General features: G+C 50.8%; 3 protein-coding genes across 6 annotated transcripts in view; 2 read left to right on the forward strand and 1 right to left on the reverse strand.

Moving 5' to 3' along the window:
* The window catches only part of USP39 (ubiquitin specific peptidase 39), a 33927-nt gene extending 29825 nt beyond the window's left edge, over positions 1–4102 (reverse strand). Inside the window, exon 1 of the mRNA XM_040458317.1 lies at positions 3799–4102. Coding sequence (XP_040314251.1) covers positions 3799–4066 — 268 coding nt within the window. The 5' untranslated portion in view covers positions 4067–4102. The remainder of the gene's footprint in view (positions 1–3798) is intronic.
* Positions 4103–5109: 1007 nt separating this feature from the next.
* On the forward strand, positions 5110–10700 carry CUNH2orf68 (chromosome unknown C2orf68 homolog). Its single transcript, XM_040458322.1, has 4 exons — positions 5110–5311; positions 5390–5508; positions 6461–6612; positions 6978–10700. Exons 1-4 carry the CDS (start codon positions 5205–5207, stop codon positions 7098–7100), a joined length of 501 nt encoding a protein of 166 aa, XP_040314256.1. The 5' UTR covers positions 5110–5204; the 3' UTR covers positions 7101–10700.
* Positions 10701–12719: 2019 nt separating this feature from the next.
* On the forward strand, positions 12720–17042 carry TMEM150A (transmembrane protein 150A). 4 transcript variants are annotated; one of them, XM_040458330.1, is made up of 8 exons: positions 12720–12833; positions 13333–13369; positions 13960–14007; positions 14345–14431; positions 15038–15105; positions 15465–15592; positions 15777–15954; positions 16229–17042. In XM_040458330.1, the coding sequence occupies exons 3-8, from the start codon at positions 13967–13969 to the stop codon at positions 16468–16470; spliced, it is 744 nt and encodes a 247-aa protein (XP_040314264.1). In that variant the 5' UTR covers positions 12720–12833; positions 13333–13369; positions 13960–13966; the 3' UTR covers positions 16471–17042. The 4 variants fall into 4 exon arrangements, with proteins under 4 accessions (XP_040314264.1, XP_040314262.1, XP_040314265.1 ...); XM_040458328.1 differs by having other exon boundaries at positions 12721–12833; positions 13333–13513; XM_040458331.1 differs by lacking the exon at positions 12720–12833 and adding an exon at positions 12868–13255.
* The last annotated feature ends 310 nt before the right edge of the window (positions 17043–17352 follow it).

Here is a 17352-nt window from a genome sequence, read left to right on the forward strand (position 1 = left end):
TTACATCAAATACAAAATAAAACACAGTACTACTTAGGGATACATATATGAAGTAAAACTAAAAATACAGGGCGCCTGGGTGGCTCAGTCAATTAAGTGTCCAACTTCGGCACAGGTCATGATCTCGCAGTTCACAAGTTTGAGCCCTGCACTGGGCTCTGTGCTGACAGCCTGCAGCCTGCTTCACATTCTATGTCTCCCTCTCTGTCCCTCCCCCACTTGTGCTGTCTCTCTCTCTCTCGAAAATTAACACAAAGAAACTTAAAAAATAAATAAAAGTAGAAATGAAAAAAAAATAAAAATAGCACATAAGAGTATTCCAATATATAGAATAGCGAATTCCCAAACAAGGAAGGCAAATCCAACTAGGAAGGGGCTTTAAGGGACCTTCTAAGGTACTGGTTACATACCACTTCTTAAGCTGAATAGCATTAGGAGACAATTCTCCATAGGTCTCTCATGTTTCTGCCCATATTGTGACCAAAGGCACTGTCTGCCTCCAGACTATCTTGTCAAGAATATTTGTATAGCAAACAGCATTAGAAGACAGAGAGTCTCCCTACAGAGCAAAGGGGAGGCAAATTCAGACTATTCTGAAAGATTTAAGTTCCGTAAGCCCAGAGTTCCCCTCCAGTAAGGCCACCCACTGTGAGTATGTGTCCTCTTCATATTGCACTGTGGGAAATGACACTATAGGAACTAGTCCCATCTTCATCAGCATCCAAAAAACTGTACCAGGCTAATTAGGCAGCTTGCAAATAAAATCTCAAACCCTTCACAGTTATTGACAAATGGTAAATTTAAGGATGTAAGTGTTCATTCTTCTTTATTTTTTTAATATATATTTTTATATTTATTTATTGTTTAATTTACATCCAAGTTAGTTAGCGTATAGTGCAACAATGATTTCAGTAGATTCCTTAATGCCCCTTACCCATTTAGCCCATCCCCCCTCCCACAACCCCTCCAGCAATCCTCATTTGTTCTCTATATGTAAGAGTCTCTTATGTTTTGTTCCCCTCCCTATTTTTATATTCTTTTTGCTTCCTTTCCCTTATGTTCATCTGTTTAGTATCTTAAATTCCTCATATGAGTGAAGTCATATATTTGTCTTTCTCTGACTGTAATTTCACTTAGCATAATACCCTCCAGTTCCATCCATGTTGTTGCAAACGTCAAGATTTCATTCTTTTTGATTGCCAAGTAATACTCCAGTGTGTGTGTGTGTGTATGTGTGTGTATATATATATATATATATATATATATATATACACATATATATACACACCACATCTTTATCCATTCATCCATCGATGGACATTTGGGCTCTTTCCATACCTTGGCTATTGTCAATAGTGCTGCTATAAACATGGGGGTGCATGTGTCCCTTTGAAACAGCACACCTGTATCCCTTGGGTAAATACCTAATAGAGCAATTGCTGAGTCGTAGGGTAGTTTTATTTTAATTTTTTGAGGAACCTCCATACTGTTCTCCAGAGTGGCTGCACCACTCTGCATTCCCACCAACAATGCAAAAGAGATCCTCTTTCTCCACATCATCGCCAACATCTGTTTTTGCCTGAGTTGTTAACGTTAGCCATTCTGAAAGGTGTGACATGGTATCTCATAGTGGTTTTGATTTGTCTTTCCCTGATGATGAGTGATGTTGATTTAGCATTTTTTCATGTGTCTGTTTGCCATCTGGATGTCTTCTTTGAAGAAGTGTCTATTCGTGTCTTTTGCCCATTTCTTCACTAGATTATTTGTTTTTCGAGTGTTGTTTGATAAGTACTTTATCGATTTTGGACACTAACCCTTTATCTGATATGTCATTTGCAAATATTTTCTCCCATTCTGTCAGTTGCCTTTTAGTTTTGCTAATTGTTTTCTTTGCTGTGCAGAAGCTTCTTATTTTGATGAGGTCCCAATAGTTCACTTTTGCTTTTGTTTCCCTTGCGTCCGGAGATGTCTTGAGTAAGAAGTTGCTGCGGCTGAGGTCAAAGAGGTTTTTGCCTGCTTTCTTCTCTAGGATTTTGATGGCTTCCTGTCTTACATTTAGGTCTTTCATCCATTTTGAGTTCATTTTTGTGTATGGTGTAAGAAAGTGGTCCAGGTTCATTTTTCTGCATGTCACTGTCCAGTTTTCCCAGCACCATTTGAAGAGACTGTCTTTATTCCATTGGATGTTCTTTCCTGCTTTGTCAAAGATTAGTTGGCCATAAGTTTGTGGGTCCATTTCTGGGTTCTCTATTCTGTTCCATTGATCAGAGTGTCTGCTTTTGTGTCAGTACCATCCTGTCTTGATGATTACAGCTTTGTAATACAGCCTGAAGTCTGGGAGTGTGATGCCTCGAGCTTCGGTTTTCTTTTTCAAGATTGCTTTGGCTATTGGGGGTCTTTTCTGGTTCCATACAAATCTTAGGATTGTTTGTTCTAGCTCTGTGAAGAATGCTGGTGTTATTTTGATAGGGATTGCTCTTTCTTCTTTAAACTATAATTGTGCATTATATTCAATCCATCTTAGTACCTGTGATCTATTTCACCATAAAAATAAAAGGGAGTTGGGGGGGGGGGGGGGAGACAAGCCAGAATAGCAACTGGGATTCTAGCCTTTTCCAAAGAAAATAATCTCCTTTATCACAACTAAGCGAGATACCTAAAAAACAATTTCTCTTCCAAAGAAAGGGAAACCAGAAGCTGATAAGGTATTTAAGAAGGGCAAAGAATGCCCTGAAATTATTAATTACTCAAAAATATTTATCAAGCACTTTCTATGAGTAAGGTGCTATTCTGGACCCTCCGTGTAATACAAAAATATGTCAAACAGAAGACTGTAAGAACTTTAAGAGTTAATGTTAAAATATAATCATATACAGATAACCAGGACCAGAAGGCAGAATTATAAAGTCTTGGAGAACTAGGAACTCCTCCCATGAATCCCACCCTTAGCATGTAAGTATAGTGATATATTCACCTGCTACTTCAGTAGGCTTTTACTAACTCTCCACAAAGCAAGTATATAGGAACAGGTTCAAGTCAGGAGTTTCAAGTTCAGTGAAGGAAATGTAATTGCAGTGAAAAGGGAAAGCTTCACAAGTGGTGGAAATGTACTTAACAACTGGTAGGATATCAACAAATTGGAAAAGGCAGCCCACTAAAAGGAAGCCAAGGATGGGTAAAGAGGTCTCTAGGAATCAGAGAGTGTCAGGCGAAGCAGGAATCCAGAGAAGTCTGGCAAAAGGCTGCAGTCATGGAAGGGAGTTAAGACTCACTAGCAGTTGTTAGAATGGCTCCCAAAGGTCACAGCCTCCAGAACTACCTCCACTAATTTTCATAGGGGCAGCCACGTAAAACCCACTTTCCCAAACCACAGTGACTCAGTCCAGGTAAAGAATGGCAAAGCAGTGTGGCGGAGGTGCCCAGGGTTCAGGATCTTGTCGCTACATGGTCACATTCCAAATACAACAGAACTCACAAATCAGGTGTTTTGTAAACACTGAAGGAGATAACGTAATTTAGTAAGTGATTTTCTAGTTATGTACAAAAGTAATTAGCACAGCGCCTGGCACACGTTAGGTATTCGATAAAGGGCAGATGCTGTTATTTCTACTGTTGTTAAAACATCAAAAGTGCGGTTTTCACTAAGACTAGTGCTGTCCTCGTTAAAACGCAGTGGAGGCCTGTTCGCCGACAGTGGAGGGTGAATGCCCCACCCCCACCCTCACTCCCAAGGAAAGGGAGTCGAGAGGAAAAGGAGAACCCAAGAGTGGAGCCCGCGCCCGGCCCAGCCCCGCGCACCTCGCACCTCCCGCTCAGGCTCGGAGTCCTCGTCAGCCTCGCGCTCCCGCTTCACTCGCACCGCCGGGACGACCGGCGTCGGGGCCTCGCGCGCGCTCACAGGCTCGACCTCCCGCTTCACACGCACTGGGCTGCCCCGGGAGCTCGGCGCCTCTGTCTCCCGCTCCCGATCTCGCTCCCGCTTGACGCGACCCGAGCTGCCCCTCGACTCGGACTCGCGCTTCCCGCGGGTGGAACCACGAGACTCACGCTTGGACCGGCCGGACATTGCCACTACCGGCCGGGTCGTTCTGCGCAAGCTCAAAGCACGCCAGAGCGCGCGGCAGGCACCCAATCAGGAGCGGCGCTGTTAGCCAGCCCAGGGCTCTCTACGAATCCGCATTGTGGACACACTTCCCCTGGAGAAACTTCTGGGAAAGTGCTGCACCTCTTGTGGTCCCTTTAGGTCTGGGCGGGGGCCTGAGAACACCATGCGGGCCTACTGCCACCTTTCCCAAAATTTGCAGCTGACAGAGGGGGAACCTTTCATTGGTGTAGAAGCTGTTGGGGCGCCTCGGTGGTTCAGTCGGTTAAGCCTCTGACTCTCGATTTTGGCTCAGGTCATGATCCCACAGTGCTGGATGGAGCCCCACGGCGGGTTCTGCATGCTGAGAGCACAGAGCCTACTTGGGATTCTCTCCCTCTGTCTCTGCCCCTCCCGCCTCCAACTCCTGTGCTGCTGCTCTCTCTCTCAAAATAAATAAGTAAACATCAAAAAAAAAAAAAAAAAAAAAGACTAGAAAACCAGTCATGCATATTCTACAAGCGCTGAGTCCTTCTGCAGGGAGAGTTAAGACATGGGTAGGGTGGGCTCAGGAGCTTCGCCGTTTGGAAGGGGTGTCCCGGTCCCCAGCAGTCTTCCAGGGGCTGCCTGGTGGCGGGGTGCTGCTCTGTGCCCTGCCAGGGCACTTACCTCCTCACAACCTCTTTTGAGGTAGATGCTCTCAGTTACCTTGTTCACAAATGAGGAAACTGAGGCACCGGAGCTCAATAGCCGAGGTCACGCAACTGGCGATGGGAGTTTCACAGCATTTTATCACACAAAAAGCAAAGGAAGACTCCACACCTAACGCTGAGTAGAGTCAGCGTTTGTGTTTTTCTGAATTTTCTGATGCATCAGCAGTAAGCCTAAGTCATGTTTCCTATTGCTAATTTCACAAAGAAAAGCCCCGACGGAGAGTGGAAGCCGCGCATGCCCCATCCCAGCACCCGCGCAGGCAACTCCGCGCGCCGGGCCGCTCGGCCCGGCAGGCTCTTTCGGGGCGGGTCCAGGGCCGGGGGCCGGAAGTCGGGGTGCGAAGCTCGCCAGGCGGGAGGGCGGCCGTTGGGGCCGTTGATTCGCGGCGGCTCCGACCCCAAGGCTCCAGATGGAATCGACGCCGGATCCCGGGCCGGGACTCTGCTGCAAGCCGGGCGGGCGTCTGGACATGAGCCACGGCTTCGTGCACCACATCCGACGGAACCAACTCGCCCGGTATCGCCCCGCCCCGCCGCCGCCACCCCCAGCCTAGCTTGGCCCGGCAGTCTCTGACTCCCGCTCGGCTCCCCGCAGGGACGACTATGACAAGAAGGTGAAACAAGCAGCCAAGGAGAAGGCGAGGAGGCGGCACACGCCGGCGCCGACGCGGCCCCGAAAGCCCGACCTGCAGGTGTACCTGCCGCGACACCGAGGTGAGGCCGCCCACCCCGCCTGCCTCCTCCAGCCCGCGCGCTCTTTCGGCCCCCAGCCCTTTGCCTTTATGCACTCTTTTCTTTAAATGGAAAAAAAAAAACCAAAACAAAAAAAAACACTTTTTATTCCCCAAGGCTCAGTTCATGTCGTCCCTTCCCGGAACCCCCACCTCGACGCTCCCCATTCTCCGCTCCCTGAATCTCCCTGAAAACAGGGAAGGCTCCATGGCCCCCAGTTAAGCATCACTATTACAGGAAATACCTGGGAGCCGGCAAGAAGTTGTTTGTCTACTGGTTTGCCCACCATGCTATACTTGAGAGTTCTCACTCTGTGACGGAGAGAAAGCTTGGCACAGCTGTACTTGACCAGGACATACTTGTGGAATGAAACTCAAAAGTCAGTATTTAAAATGGTTTTTTCTTTAGAGAAAAACAATAAAAGCCATTTCTCAAGCTTCCCAGATACCTAGAGATAACAGTACCTAACTTGGCACTAGATTTGTTTAGCATTACTAAATTTGTTTAGCGTTAGATCTTGGGTATGTTCATTCGTTTAGTTTTCATGGGATATCATAAGTCGGAAACTATTATCATTTGTTTCTCAGTGAGGAAAGAGGCACAGAGAGATTAAGTAACTTGCCCAAGATCTCAGAGCTAATAAATGGCAGAGCCTGTATTTGAACCCAGGCAGGGCTGTATCCACCTCTCCACTACTTTCCTGCGAAGGTACATTGTATATCTACTGTGTGTGTGACAAGACTGCTGGCCCCAGAGCAAGGATACAAAGGTAAAGGAAACTACTGATTGGCAGCACACTTGATACATGCACACACATACAGGGTCCATAGGAAGATTGGGACTTTCTTTATGGTATGTTTTCATGTTTCATACATGTGGGCAGGGGCTCCAACAGCCCTCCCCTCTTCCCTCTCACTGTGATTCATCCCTCCAGATGGCTCTACCCACCCAAGCAATCCAGACTGTGAGGAATCCGGTGAAAGCAGCAGTAGTGGCAGCTCCGAGCCAGAGCCTTCTGGCCATCAGCTCTTCTGTTTAGAATATGAGGCAGACAGCGGAGAGGTCACCTCAGTTATCGTGTATCAGGTATGCCTCGTGGAAGCAGCTGCAGCCTGAAGGTCCTGGGCCATGCTAGAAATCACTGCCAGAGCCTGAGCCACTGTTTTCCTCAGGGCCAGTGGGAAGTGTCGGCTCCAGTTAGGAGCATAGACTGCTGGGTGATGTTTTGAGCACAACTCACGCCTGTCACACAGTGATTCTCAGGGGGCAACAGGGAGGGCATGTGGTCCCCAGGTGAAAATCACTATTACAGGGGACACCTGGGAAATGACAGGCACTGGCAAGAAGCTGTGAGTCAAATGGAGTTCTGTGAGAGAGTTGTCTAGGGACAGGGCAGGTCGCCCTTCCAGAAGAGGCCAGGCCCTGAGCTTCCCAACTCTTCCTCCACGTAGGACGATGATCCAGGAAGGGTGAGTGAGGAGGTGTCAGCACACACGCCTCTGGACCCACCCCTGCGAGAGGCCCTCAAGTTGCGCATCCAGGAGGAGATTGCAAAGCGCCAGAGCCGACATTAACCAGACTGAAGGCATTCTCACCAGGCTGGATTCACTGCCCAGGGAGCTCACTCCTGGTTTGGGGGTGCCAAGACCAGTTTGAACTGATCTCGAGACACACACACACACACACACACACACACACACACCCCGACACACCCCAAGCTGACACATCCATAGGAATAAGGTCTTGCAGGGACAAGCCTGGCCACCTCCTTTGCAGCCATTCTTTCTTGTATCTTGGCCCATTTGACCAGCCTAGTATTCTGGAATTCAAAAATTTTGTTTGGCTAGCTTGGTGTCCTGGAAGCAGAGATTCCAGGGAGAACTGAGGTTTATAATAGCTTGTGCTAACATGCTGCTTTCTTACGGAGGTCAGATGCCATAGGACACCTAGCTGCTGCACTCCACCCAGCTCACTGAACTGTGTTTGTTGCTTCATGGTTCCTTTGTTCCTAGCTTCTCACTTCCATCCACGTTTTCCTAGGTCTTTTTTTTTCAGCTGTTTCTTTGTTCTTTCCATTCTCTCCTCTTTTGGTCTCAGAATCCATGAGTTCCACCCTACCTCCCAATATGACTGTGCACCTCCCAACTGCTCAGGACTGTGGAGGTGGGGAGTTCTGCAGGTCTACCTTGTGGACAAGCTCTCCCACTTACTCTGATACCAGTGAAGTGGGAGATTTTCATTTTGCAGATTGCATGGCTTTTGCAGATTCCTCTCACACCCCCCTGCTTTGCACTGTCTAGATAGAGCTAGAAGATGATGGCAGAACTAAACTGCAGGGGTTCCCTGCAGCACAACCTGCCTTGGTTATGGCTACAGGATTCCAGTTTTCAGCCTCCCCAGCTGTGAACAGACCATCCTCTGCTCAGGCTAGAGAGGGATCAGCAAAACAAGCTTGAAACGACTCTCCCAATGTGATGTAACAGTCTTGCATGTACATACAAAGGGAAATTCAACATAAGCAATAATTGCCTATTGGGAGCCATAGTTGCAAAAAAGAAGAAGAAGAGGAGGAGGAGGAGGAGGAAGAAGAAAAGGCCCAAAGGGCAGTAAAATGAGCCTCTTTCCTCTGCCCTTCCCCTGCCTCAGTCTTTTTCCTTTCCTATCTCCCAAGAGTATATAAACTGAGATCCTTAGACTAAAGATCCTAGAAATACTGCTTTCACCTCAGTGAACATTCTCCCTAATGCAGGGTTAGGCTGAGATCTGAGAAGTCCACAAGACATCCTGTGCACTGCAGTTCCAAGCCACTTCAGATTTCCAGCAACTGACCTGACCTCAGTGACTTGAAGTATGGGGTTTAAGTGAGCCCATGAACACTAAGACTTCTTGAAACCAAAGTCCCCCTGCCCTGGGGGTTTCTCTACATCAGGGTCTCAAGATTAGTCTGGCCTTTCCATCTCAGCAGCTTTTCTCTTAAAGGACACCTGAGGGCACTGTTGGTTTGTGCCCTACACCCCTGAAAATCTACCCCCTCAGGAATGGGGCAAGGCAGCTACTTAAACTACATCATTAGAATCTAGCAAGCCACAGCTTGCAGTACTGGAGGAATTCTGGGAAGGTGAGTGAGGTGGATAAGTTAGGCCAGGGACCAGAAGGTTCCTGACCCACAGAGCTGGCCTAAGGTTAAATGCCTTAACTTGCCAGTCCTGGGCTCGGTTCTACTTTCAGAGGAGAAAGTCTGCCCTCTACTTAACTCAGCCTGGCTGGAAGTGCCTTTTGACTTCTAATGTTAACTACCCTCCAGAGCCTCCCAGGTCAGGGAGGCTGTGCCATACTCTATCCCCAATCTTCCTGCAGCTCAGAGGACTGGGGATTTTAGTCTTCCAGCTCTTCAACTGACCTTCCTACTTGGACATAGGATTTCACTGGAACTCTTAGGCTTCCTAGTCTGGAAATACTTTTTGCATCTGTCTTCTCACAACTGGATGGCCTGTTTCACGGATTTATTACAGAATTTAGAAACAAGACCAGAAGAAGAGGTTGGGGGCATGGCACCTGAAATTTTAGCCTCCATTCCTGTTTGTGAGAAGGGAAGTGTGTACCTATTGTGACCTTTTATGTGTTTGTCATGTAATCCTCACACTCTCAGGTAAGAGACTCACAGGAACTTCTTGTTTGTGAGCTTTTTTCTTGAGGCATTTTGCTTATCAAGTGCATATAAAATATTTTCCACCCAAGAAAGCATCCTAACTCTTAGCTAATTTAAGCAGCAGGACTAGAAACCACTAAGTCTGGTACTGAAATGAGAGGTTGTCCTCTAGGGGAGGCCTGTTGGTGATGCTGCTGCCACTGCTCCAGATGTGCCTGAAATGCTTCTCTGGTGATGGCCTTCTACCAGCTGACAGCCTTCTAGCTCAGGCTCTTTGCTTGTTGCCACCCCTCAGCGGGGCTCCATGATGGTACTGGCACCATCTAGTGTATTCACCAGACTTGCCTCCAGACATCTTCCGGCAGTTTTCAAAAATCAGTGCTTCGCCATCAAGGAGCATGTTCCAGAGCATTTCCCATGGGCTCTAGAGATGTCACAGAGAGGTCTGCCATGGCTATTTGGTACAGTGGCAACCATGTCGGACTAACTGGAGCTTTCTGGCAGGCTGCTTCAGAATCAATCCTAATTTGACTAGGTACTTTTTTGGCTGTCTAAAAAAAAGTCTGGGAGCCTCATAGACCTATCTCACACCCATGAATGTTCTTACCGAGGGTAGGCCTTGGAGTTTAAGGGTTTGTGTTTCCTGGGCCATGATGGCTGATATTATAAATAGAAGGAATCTGGAGTTTTTAGGGGCTTTCAGCTGTATAAGAGTAAACACTAGAGTTTGAGTTCTAGCCAGTTGGCAAGCATAGAAGTCTTTGAAGAATGTAATGCAAGAATGGAAAAGAAGAACGTAAAGCTTTTTGTACTGAGTGTAGGAGTCTGTGGAGCTTGGCCAGCCGGTAGGACCAATGTGGGCAATAACAAACACTTCTCCCTGTGGATGAAACTCTGAAAGGGGCATTCCACCTTCATGATCCACTCTGCAAGACACTGCCAACTAGAGATCAGCCTGTGGGGCTGGAAGAAACCGTTTGGGGTAGTGACTATCCAGCCTGCTGTGCATTTGCCAGGATGCGTGGATAGTAGAGTAGTGGATCCCCAGCCGGTTCCCAAGTGTAACTGAGGCCCTTGCATATAGGAAGAGGAAGGAGGACAATTCTCTTCCTACCTCTGAGCCTTCTGGGAGAATCAGCATGGAATGTTGACAATTATTTGAAACATTTTAAGCCCCCTCATTGAATTCCTGCCCTGTCCCTGAGAAATCAGATGGCCAAGACGCCATAGGCACGTACCCCAAATTTCTCCAGTAGTTAGAGTGACGCTAGAAGTAAAAACCTGAGTAAATGGCTCCTTTGCCTTCTCAGTGCCACCAGATGAGAGGTTGGTTGCTCAACTGGTTGAGTTGTGGTGGTAAATGTGTAACAAGCCATCTGTTCTTCTGTTTCCTCATTTCCAATGTTTCTGCTGTGTGGATGGATTAATGAAGTGAAGTGTGCAAATTATTTGAAAATCCTGGAAGAAAGGTACTTTTCAAAAACAGTATTCTTTTTGAGCAATAAACTTAACTATTTTTACAGCACTGTTTTTGCCAAGAGTTTTGAAATCACTTGTGTACATAAGAGAAGTACAGATTAAATGCCTGCCCTAAAGTCATTCAGCACCACCAAATCAGCACTTGAAATCTCATCTCTTGCTTTGCCTTGACTATTTTAAGAACTGTCCTGGTTGGAGCATAACAACTAGACTCACGTAGCATTAAAGCTAGAAGGGACTATTAAAGATGTCTGGTCCCACTTGTTTTCTGATAAGTGACTCCTCCCTACCGACTACACACAAAGAGCCCTTCTGTCATAGGGAGTCCTGTCTTGGGGTAATTCTACTTTAGGGATTACTGAGATTGTCATATTAAGCCAAAATCTGTCTCGGTCACAGTTCTAGAGTGCTTGTCTTACCTCTACTTTACATTAGAACAGCCAGTTTAGGACCTAAGTAGCTTCTCAGGTCTTCCCATGATAACGGTTGGACAGCAACTCAAACCCAGCTCAACTGAGTGTAGTTAAGTGTTGACTAAGACTTGCAAAACTTCCAATGAGGTAGGAAATGCTGAGGTTTCACAGTACCGTTGGGCAGGTGAAAAGAAGGTGTCTGCTCCAATGGGAACACACCTGGGCAGGAAGGTGGTGCTTCTCTGTGAATTAGCAAGAGGCACCTCTGTATTCTGGGGCACAGAACATGGCGGCCAGAAAGTGGACTGTATTTTATACCCCACTAGTCCATTCAGCCAGTGATTTCATTGTACAGTGATTTCTCTGCACAGCCATACTTATTGGCCCTGCTTTAACTACTTGTCCTGCTGCAATTCAGAAAAGGGCTCTCCCACAGATTTCCTGTTTCTATTTTTACCTTCCACTGGGTCAAAAAAAAGGTTGCTCCTTCAAGCCCTTTCCCAGTATATCTCCATTTTCCCCACAGTACAGGGCCCCTGTTTCTGCACATTACCTTCAACTCACCAGTGCTGCCACACCTAAGCTTCCCCTATTCCTGGCAGCCTGGGCCTCTGTTCCCTTTGGGTATGTGAAAAAGAAGTATTCCCACTCTTTTTTTTTTTATCATGAAAAGAATGTCCAGGAAGGCACCCTTGGCCTGTACATTTTGGTGAAGCCAATGGTAATTTATTCCCACGCTATCCTGTTTCCTCTTCCCAGATTGCTCTGGGTCTCCAGCCTGCCTCTCTTACCAACACCTGGCCATGTGTGACCATAGATATCCACTGATCTCTGTGGCCTTGTTTCGAGTAAGCGCTCATCAGTCGGGAAACATGACACTGACAGTACTTTGTGTACTTGTACCTTGAAAATAAAAAGTATCTGGGGGCGCCTGGATGGGCCAGTCGGTTGGGCGTCCAACTTCAGCTCAGGTCATGATCTCAGCGGTCCCAAGTTCGAGCCCCGCATCAGGCTCTGTGCTGACAGCTCGGAGCCTGCAGCCTGTTTCGGATTCTGTGTCTCCCTCTCTGTCTCTGCCCTTCCCACACTCCTACTTTGTCTCTCTCAAAAATAAACATTAAAAAAAAAAAAAGTATCTGATGAAAGTAGCCCTCCTCCAGGGTTTGCTGGGCGGAGGGGAAGCATAAGCCAAATCCAAGGCGCTTGAAACTTAACAGCCAAGGTTTTGTGCTCGCTTCTCCGCGGACCCACCTCGCCCAGAACAGAGAGGCAGGCCCGGCCACATTGAGGGAGGCTCCCGAAAGTCTCACTGCCGGACAATCCAGGCTGCAAAAATGTGCCCAGCGGCGAAGGGAGGCTTCCACCAGCCTTGTACGCGATGGCAATCACAGCGATGCAGCCCCGGAGCTTCCCGCCTCCCGAAGCTTCCACCGCAGGAACAGGGTACGCGGGACTATCGGCATCTCGGAGTCAGAGCCTCCACCCGAGTCCCACGGCTCAGCCCTCGGCGCTCAGGTCCCCCGAAGTCGGGGCGCCATCCACGCTTGCACCGCAGCGCGGGCGCGGGGGCTCGGGAGTTGTAGTCTCCGGCCGGGCGCGGGGCGGCGCGGACTCCACGTCCCGGCGGGCGGCGCGGCGCTGCCCGGGCGACAGGGGCGGGGCCGCTCGGCCCTTTAAACCTTCCAGGGCTGCTCCGAGGGCCGCAGCCAGAGACCATACCAAGCGTGGCCGAGCAGGGAGCGGAGGCGGCGGGGCGCTCCAGGGAGGTGCGTACTGGGCCCCTGGGGAGGCTCGAGTCCCCGGCTCCCGGGGCGCTTTCCGTGCGCCCACGCGGGCGGGGGCCGAGCCGCGCTTCCTGCGCGAACCCACCTCTCCCCCGGGGCGCCGGCGGTCAGGTGGTTGCCTGCGCGTGGCTGCCGCTCCGCCGGGACCGGCACCCGCTCTCAGGCTCTCCTCGGCGCGGCCCCCTCGACTGCCCTAACCGCACCCTTCCCCCAGCCCGGTCCCGCAGGCGAGGGAGCGCGACTCCCTCCCCAGATGTTACGGCCCCGCCTGAGTGCCTGGGCCCACCGGTGGCTTTCGGGTGGAACGCGGAGGCCCCCGGGGGATGCCAGAAGGTGTCCACGTGTTGGCGTGGGCTCAGCCCAAAATGTAGGCCCTCAGAGCCCCAGCAGAAGCTGTGAATCAGGTGTGGACCACCTTCTGCCCACCACCGGCCTTGGCCAGTCACTGGACCCTGGACTTTGACCTGTCTCTCTCCACCAGGCCTGGGCCGCTGATGGTTTTGGCGAAGTACCCTAAGGTAGCTGGGCCGGCCCCCTCTTTCCCACCTACCTCTTGCCCTTCCCCCCACACCACCACCACCCTGGCTCCCCTCCCTCATGACCGCCTGGATCCTCCTTCCTGTCAGCTTGTCAGCATTCTCTATCACTGGCCTATGGACTGTGTGAGTAAATAGAGGGAAGGGGGAAGACAACGGGGGACAGAATGGGCCCATGCTGAGGAGGATAGGGCCCAGCCAGGACCCAACAGGAGCTTCATGGCACACACAGAGCCCCTTGTCCTGTGCAGGCTCTGGGGTGGTACCCAGGATCACTCTAGCTGTCTCCAAAGCCTGGCCTGGTGCCTGGGCACAGAGCTACTTCGGGCGAGCTGGCACCGCCGCTGTCCAGTATGACGACCCTGACATACTTCTAGCCAGGGACACCCCGAGGTCCTCTAGTTTGAGGCCATGCTATTCTGATGTGGTGTCAGTTCTCAGGCCACCCCAACTTGAGTCCCCAACAAGGACAATGAGGCTGAATGGGGCCAGAATCAAGAGAGAAGAGTCAGTAGGGGGGAAAGCTGGGCTGGGAGGGTCACGGGTGTGAGGTGACAGTTCTGCTCCCGCAGGTATGCCATGGCCGTGATGAACCGCCACGCATGCCCTGTGGAGAACTGGTATGGCGCACTCTGCAGACAGCCTCCCTCTAAAGCTCCCTTCATCTCTGCTCCCTCTTGGGTCGGGGCTGTTGTGAGCAAGCCAGTTGGAGACCCTGGCCCTCACTGCTCTTAGCTGACACTGGCAATGCCTGCCCCTCCCCAGGCATGACTTCAAGCCCATCCACCTATTTCCCACCATCCCTTCACCCCTTTGGCATCTGTCTCAGGCCAGTTCAGGGAGGTGGGCTCTCCTGCCCCTGCCAAGAGAATACTGGGAGGGTAGTCTCTGAGAAGCCGGAGGGTACAGGCTGGGAGAACCTCTTTCCCCCAGTCTACTCTCTGTCCTGCCTGCCAGGTCCTACAACGAGTCCTGCTCTCCTGACCCCGCTGAACAAGGGGGCCCCAAGACTTGCTGCACCCTGGATGATGTCCCCCTCATCAGGTAAGGCCTGGACTCTGGGCAGGTAAGGGAGACCCCAGCCCCTCAAACCCCTATCCCTGGGTCTCAGAAATAGTAAGTATATTAAAAGCACTTAATAACAATACTACTTGCCAATCACTGTGTGCCAGGCCCTGTGCTGAATGCTTTACGCGCAGAACACTGTTTAATCCTCCTGACATTGAGGCAGCTATCGTTCTCACTGTTTTATAGGCAAGGAAACAGACTGTTATGTCATCCGTCCAGGTCACACAGCTAGTAAGTGGAGGCACCTGGATTTAAGCTGAAGCCCTCTGATTGCCCAGCCCAGTTCTGGCCCAAGGAAAGCCAGACTGGCCGCAGACCTTGACAGTCTCAGGGAGTCCAAGGAGTCTTGGGCTCTGCCCAGCAATCCTGGGCACTCCCTTACCCATCACACACATGTGCTCTGCTTTGGGGGAGGGCCCAGCCTGCAGCCAGTTGTTTATAGAACACAACTGGCCCTTCTCCTAAATCAGTGGCTTGCTGCTAAGGAACAGGCACGGTTAAAGCAAGAGACAGATGGGCCAGAATGGGGGTGCTAGTGCTCCTGCTCCTCTCTCACTCTGTCCTTGCCCCCCCCCCCCTCAGCAAGTGTGGCACATATCCCCCAGAGAGCTGCCTCTTCAGCCTCATTGGCAACATGGGTGCTTTCATGGGTGAGTTGTGCCCTCAGCCCCCCCTAGCCAGCCCAGCCCAATCCAACCCACTCCCCCACCCCCCTCCCAGAAGGGCCCAGGAAGCCCTTGCCTAGTGCGGCCCACCCCCACCAAGGGCTAAGGCAAGAGGAGTCATGTCTCTCCTGTTCTTGAACAAGGGCCAAAGTGTCTCACACAGCCACCCTGCTGGCTGGAGGCTGAGGACACCCAGTTCACCACCTGCCCTTCTATTCCCTTTTGGCCCTCAGACCAGAGTGGGGGGCAGGGGCAGAGGCCGGGGCAGTTGGTGGGCTGGCTGGGCCAGGCTGGGGTGGGAGGAGAGCACCAGTGCTGGCCCCACCTGTGCTGTCTTCCCCCAGTGGCTCTGATCTGCCTGCTGCGCTACGGGCAGCTCCTGGAGCAGAGTCGTCATTCCTGGGTCAACACCACAACACTCATCACAGGCTGCACCAACGCTGCGGGCCTTGTGGTGGTCGGCAACTTCCAGGTGTGCCCGCCTGCCTGCCTCTTGAACTTTCACGAACGGGTGCCCTCAGTCCCCTGAAGGTTGCCCCAAGCTACAGAGACAGCCCTACAAGGCTGAGGGTGGGGATAGGGGGGTCTGAGAGGGAAAGGGGATGGGGGTGGAGGAGGTAGGGCTGCTTCACAGATGGGTGCTCTGTCCGGACCAGGTGGATCATGCTAAGTCTCTGCACTACATCGGAACTGGTGTGGCCTTCTCCGCCGGGCTGCTCTTTGTCTGCCTGCACTGTGCCCTCTGCTACCACGGGGCCACCGCCCCCCAGGACCTGGCTATGGCCTACGTGCGGATTGTGCTGGCAGCCATCGCCTTTGTCACCCTGATCCTCAGTATCCTTCCAGGACAGGGCAGCCAGGAACTAATCCTCTAGCTCAGCCTTTCCCCACCCAAGACCCGGGGTGGGGGGGGGGGGTGGCCATGGGGGGGTTGGGGGAGAGCTTGGTACACATATATCCAGAAAATACTGCCCAGTGTGGTTTCCTACTTACCCTCCCAGGAGGTGAGACCTGGCTCTTGGCCCCAGCCTAGTTATCTATCTAGGAAGGTAGGAGTGTCAACAGGCTTCCACACATCCTACTGAACATTTCCTTAGCCCCATTCCAGGTGCGGTCTTCTTTATGCACGAGAGCTCTCAGCTGCAGCATGGGGCAGCCCTGTGTGAGTGGGTGTTTGTCATTGACATCCTCATTTTCTACGGCACTTTCAGCTATGAATTCGGAGCAGTGTCATCAGAGACGCTGGTGGCTGCGCTGCAGCCTGCCCCTGGCCGGGCCGCCAAGTCCTCTGGGAGCAGTCGCACCTCCACTCACCTCACCTGTGCCCCCGAAAGCATCGCCATGATCTGAGGTCTGGGGAGGGTGGCCGGGCCAACCTCACCAGCTCCCCACCTCATAACTTTGCATTTATTTTGTACCAAAAATGGTTTTGAGAAAGTGTTGTCGGGATATAGGCTTCCTTGCTGCTGGAGCAGTGGCCATCCCACACCCACCCGTGCCATGGAGGAACAGGCCCGGCAGGTGCCTGGGCTGCACACAACCTACTCCCTTACTCTGCACTGTTGTTTTTATGTTCAAAGGTCACATATTCTTATTTCACCCAGCCAGCCCTTCAGGTGCCTTCTACTCCCCAGTGCCGAAGCCAAACCACTGGGGTTTCCTGCTGCAGGAATTGGGGGCTGGGAACAGCAAGAAGGATAGAATTTGGGGTGGAGGGATAGGCACTCCTTAGACTGTGGGAAGGCCCACTTTGGGGCCCACTGAGCTGCACTGGGATTCTTCACTCTGCCCTTTTCTTTCTTTCGGGCAAATAACACAGCAGAACCATGTGGGTATTTTAGTACTTTTATATATATATACATATATATATATATATATCTATATATATATATATATATCTATTAAAAGAATTCTAATTTGCATGTTTGTAGTCTGTTCTGAAGAGTCAAGAGAGAGACTAACCCAGGATGGCTTTCCCTAGGCAAAGGATGGGCAAAATCCCCTGCCCCCAGAGAGAGTCCTGAGTGGCCACTGCTCTTTGAGAACAGGGCTGCCAAGAATAAAGACTGCCAGGTGCTATCCAAATACCCCTCAAGGGCCTGAAACCCTTTCTAGGACTTTAAACAGTCTAAAGAACTGACCTGATCCTTCTTCTACTCAAGAGTGTGGTTTGAAGTTTGCTTCCTCAGTAGGTAATACTGGGGTGGGGCAGAGGTGGGGGCGGAGGGAATC

This window comes from Herpailurus yagouaroundi, unplaced genomic scaffold (assembly GCF_014898765.1).
Source record: "Herpailurus yagouaroundi ecotype Mexico unplaced genomic scaffold, PumYag 221, whole genome shotgun sequence".
In the NCBI taxonomy this organism is placed as follows: Eukaryota; Metazoa; Chordata; class Mammalia; order Carnivora; family Felidae; genus Herpailurus; species Herpailurus yagouaroundi.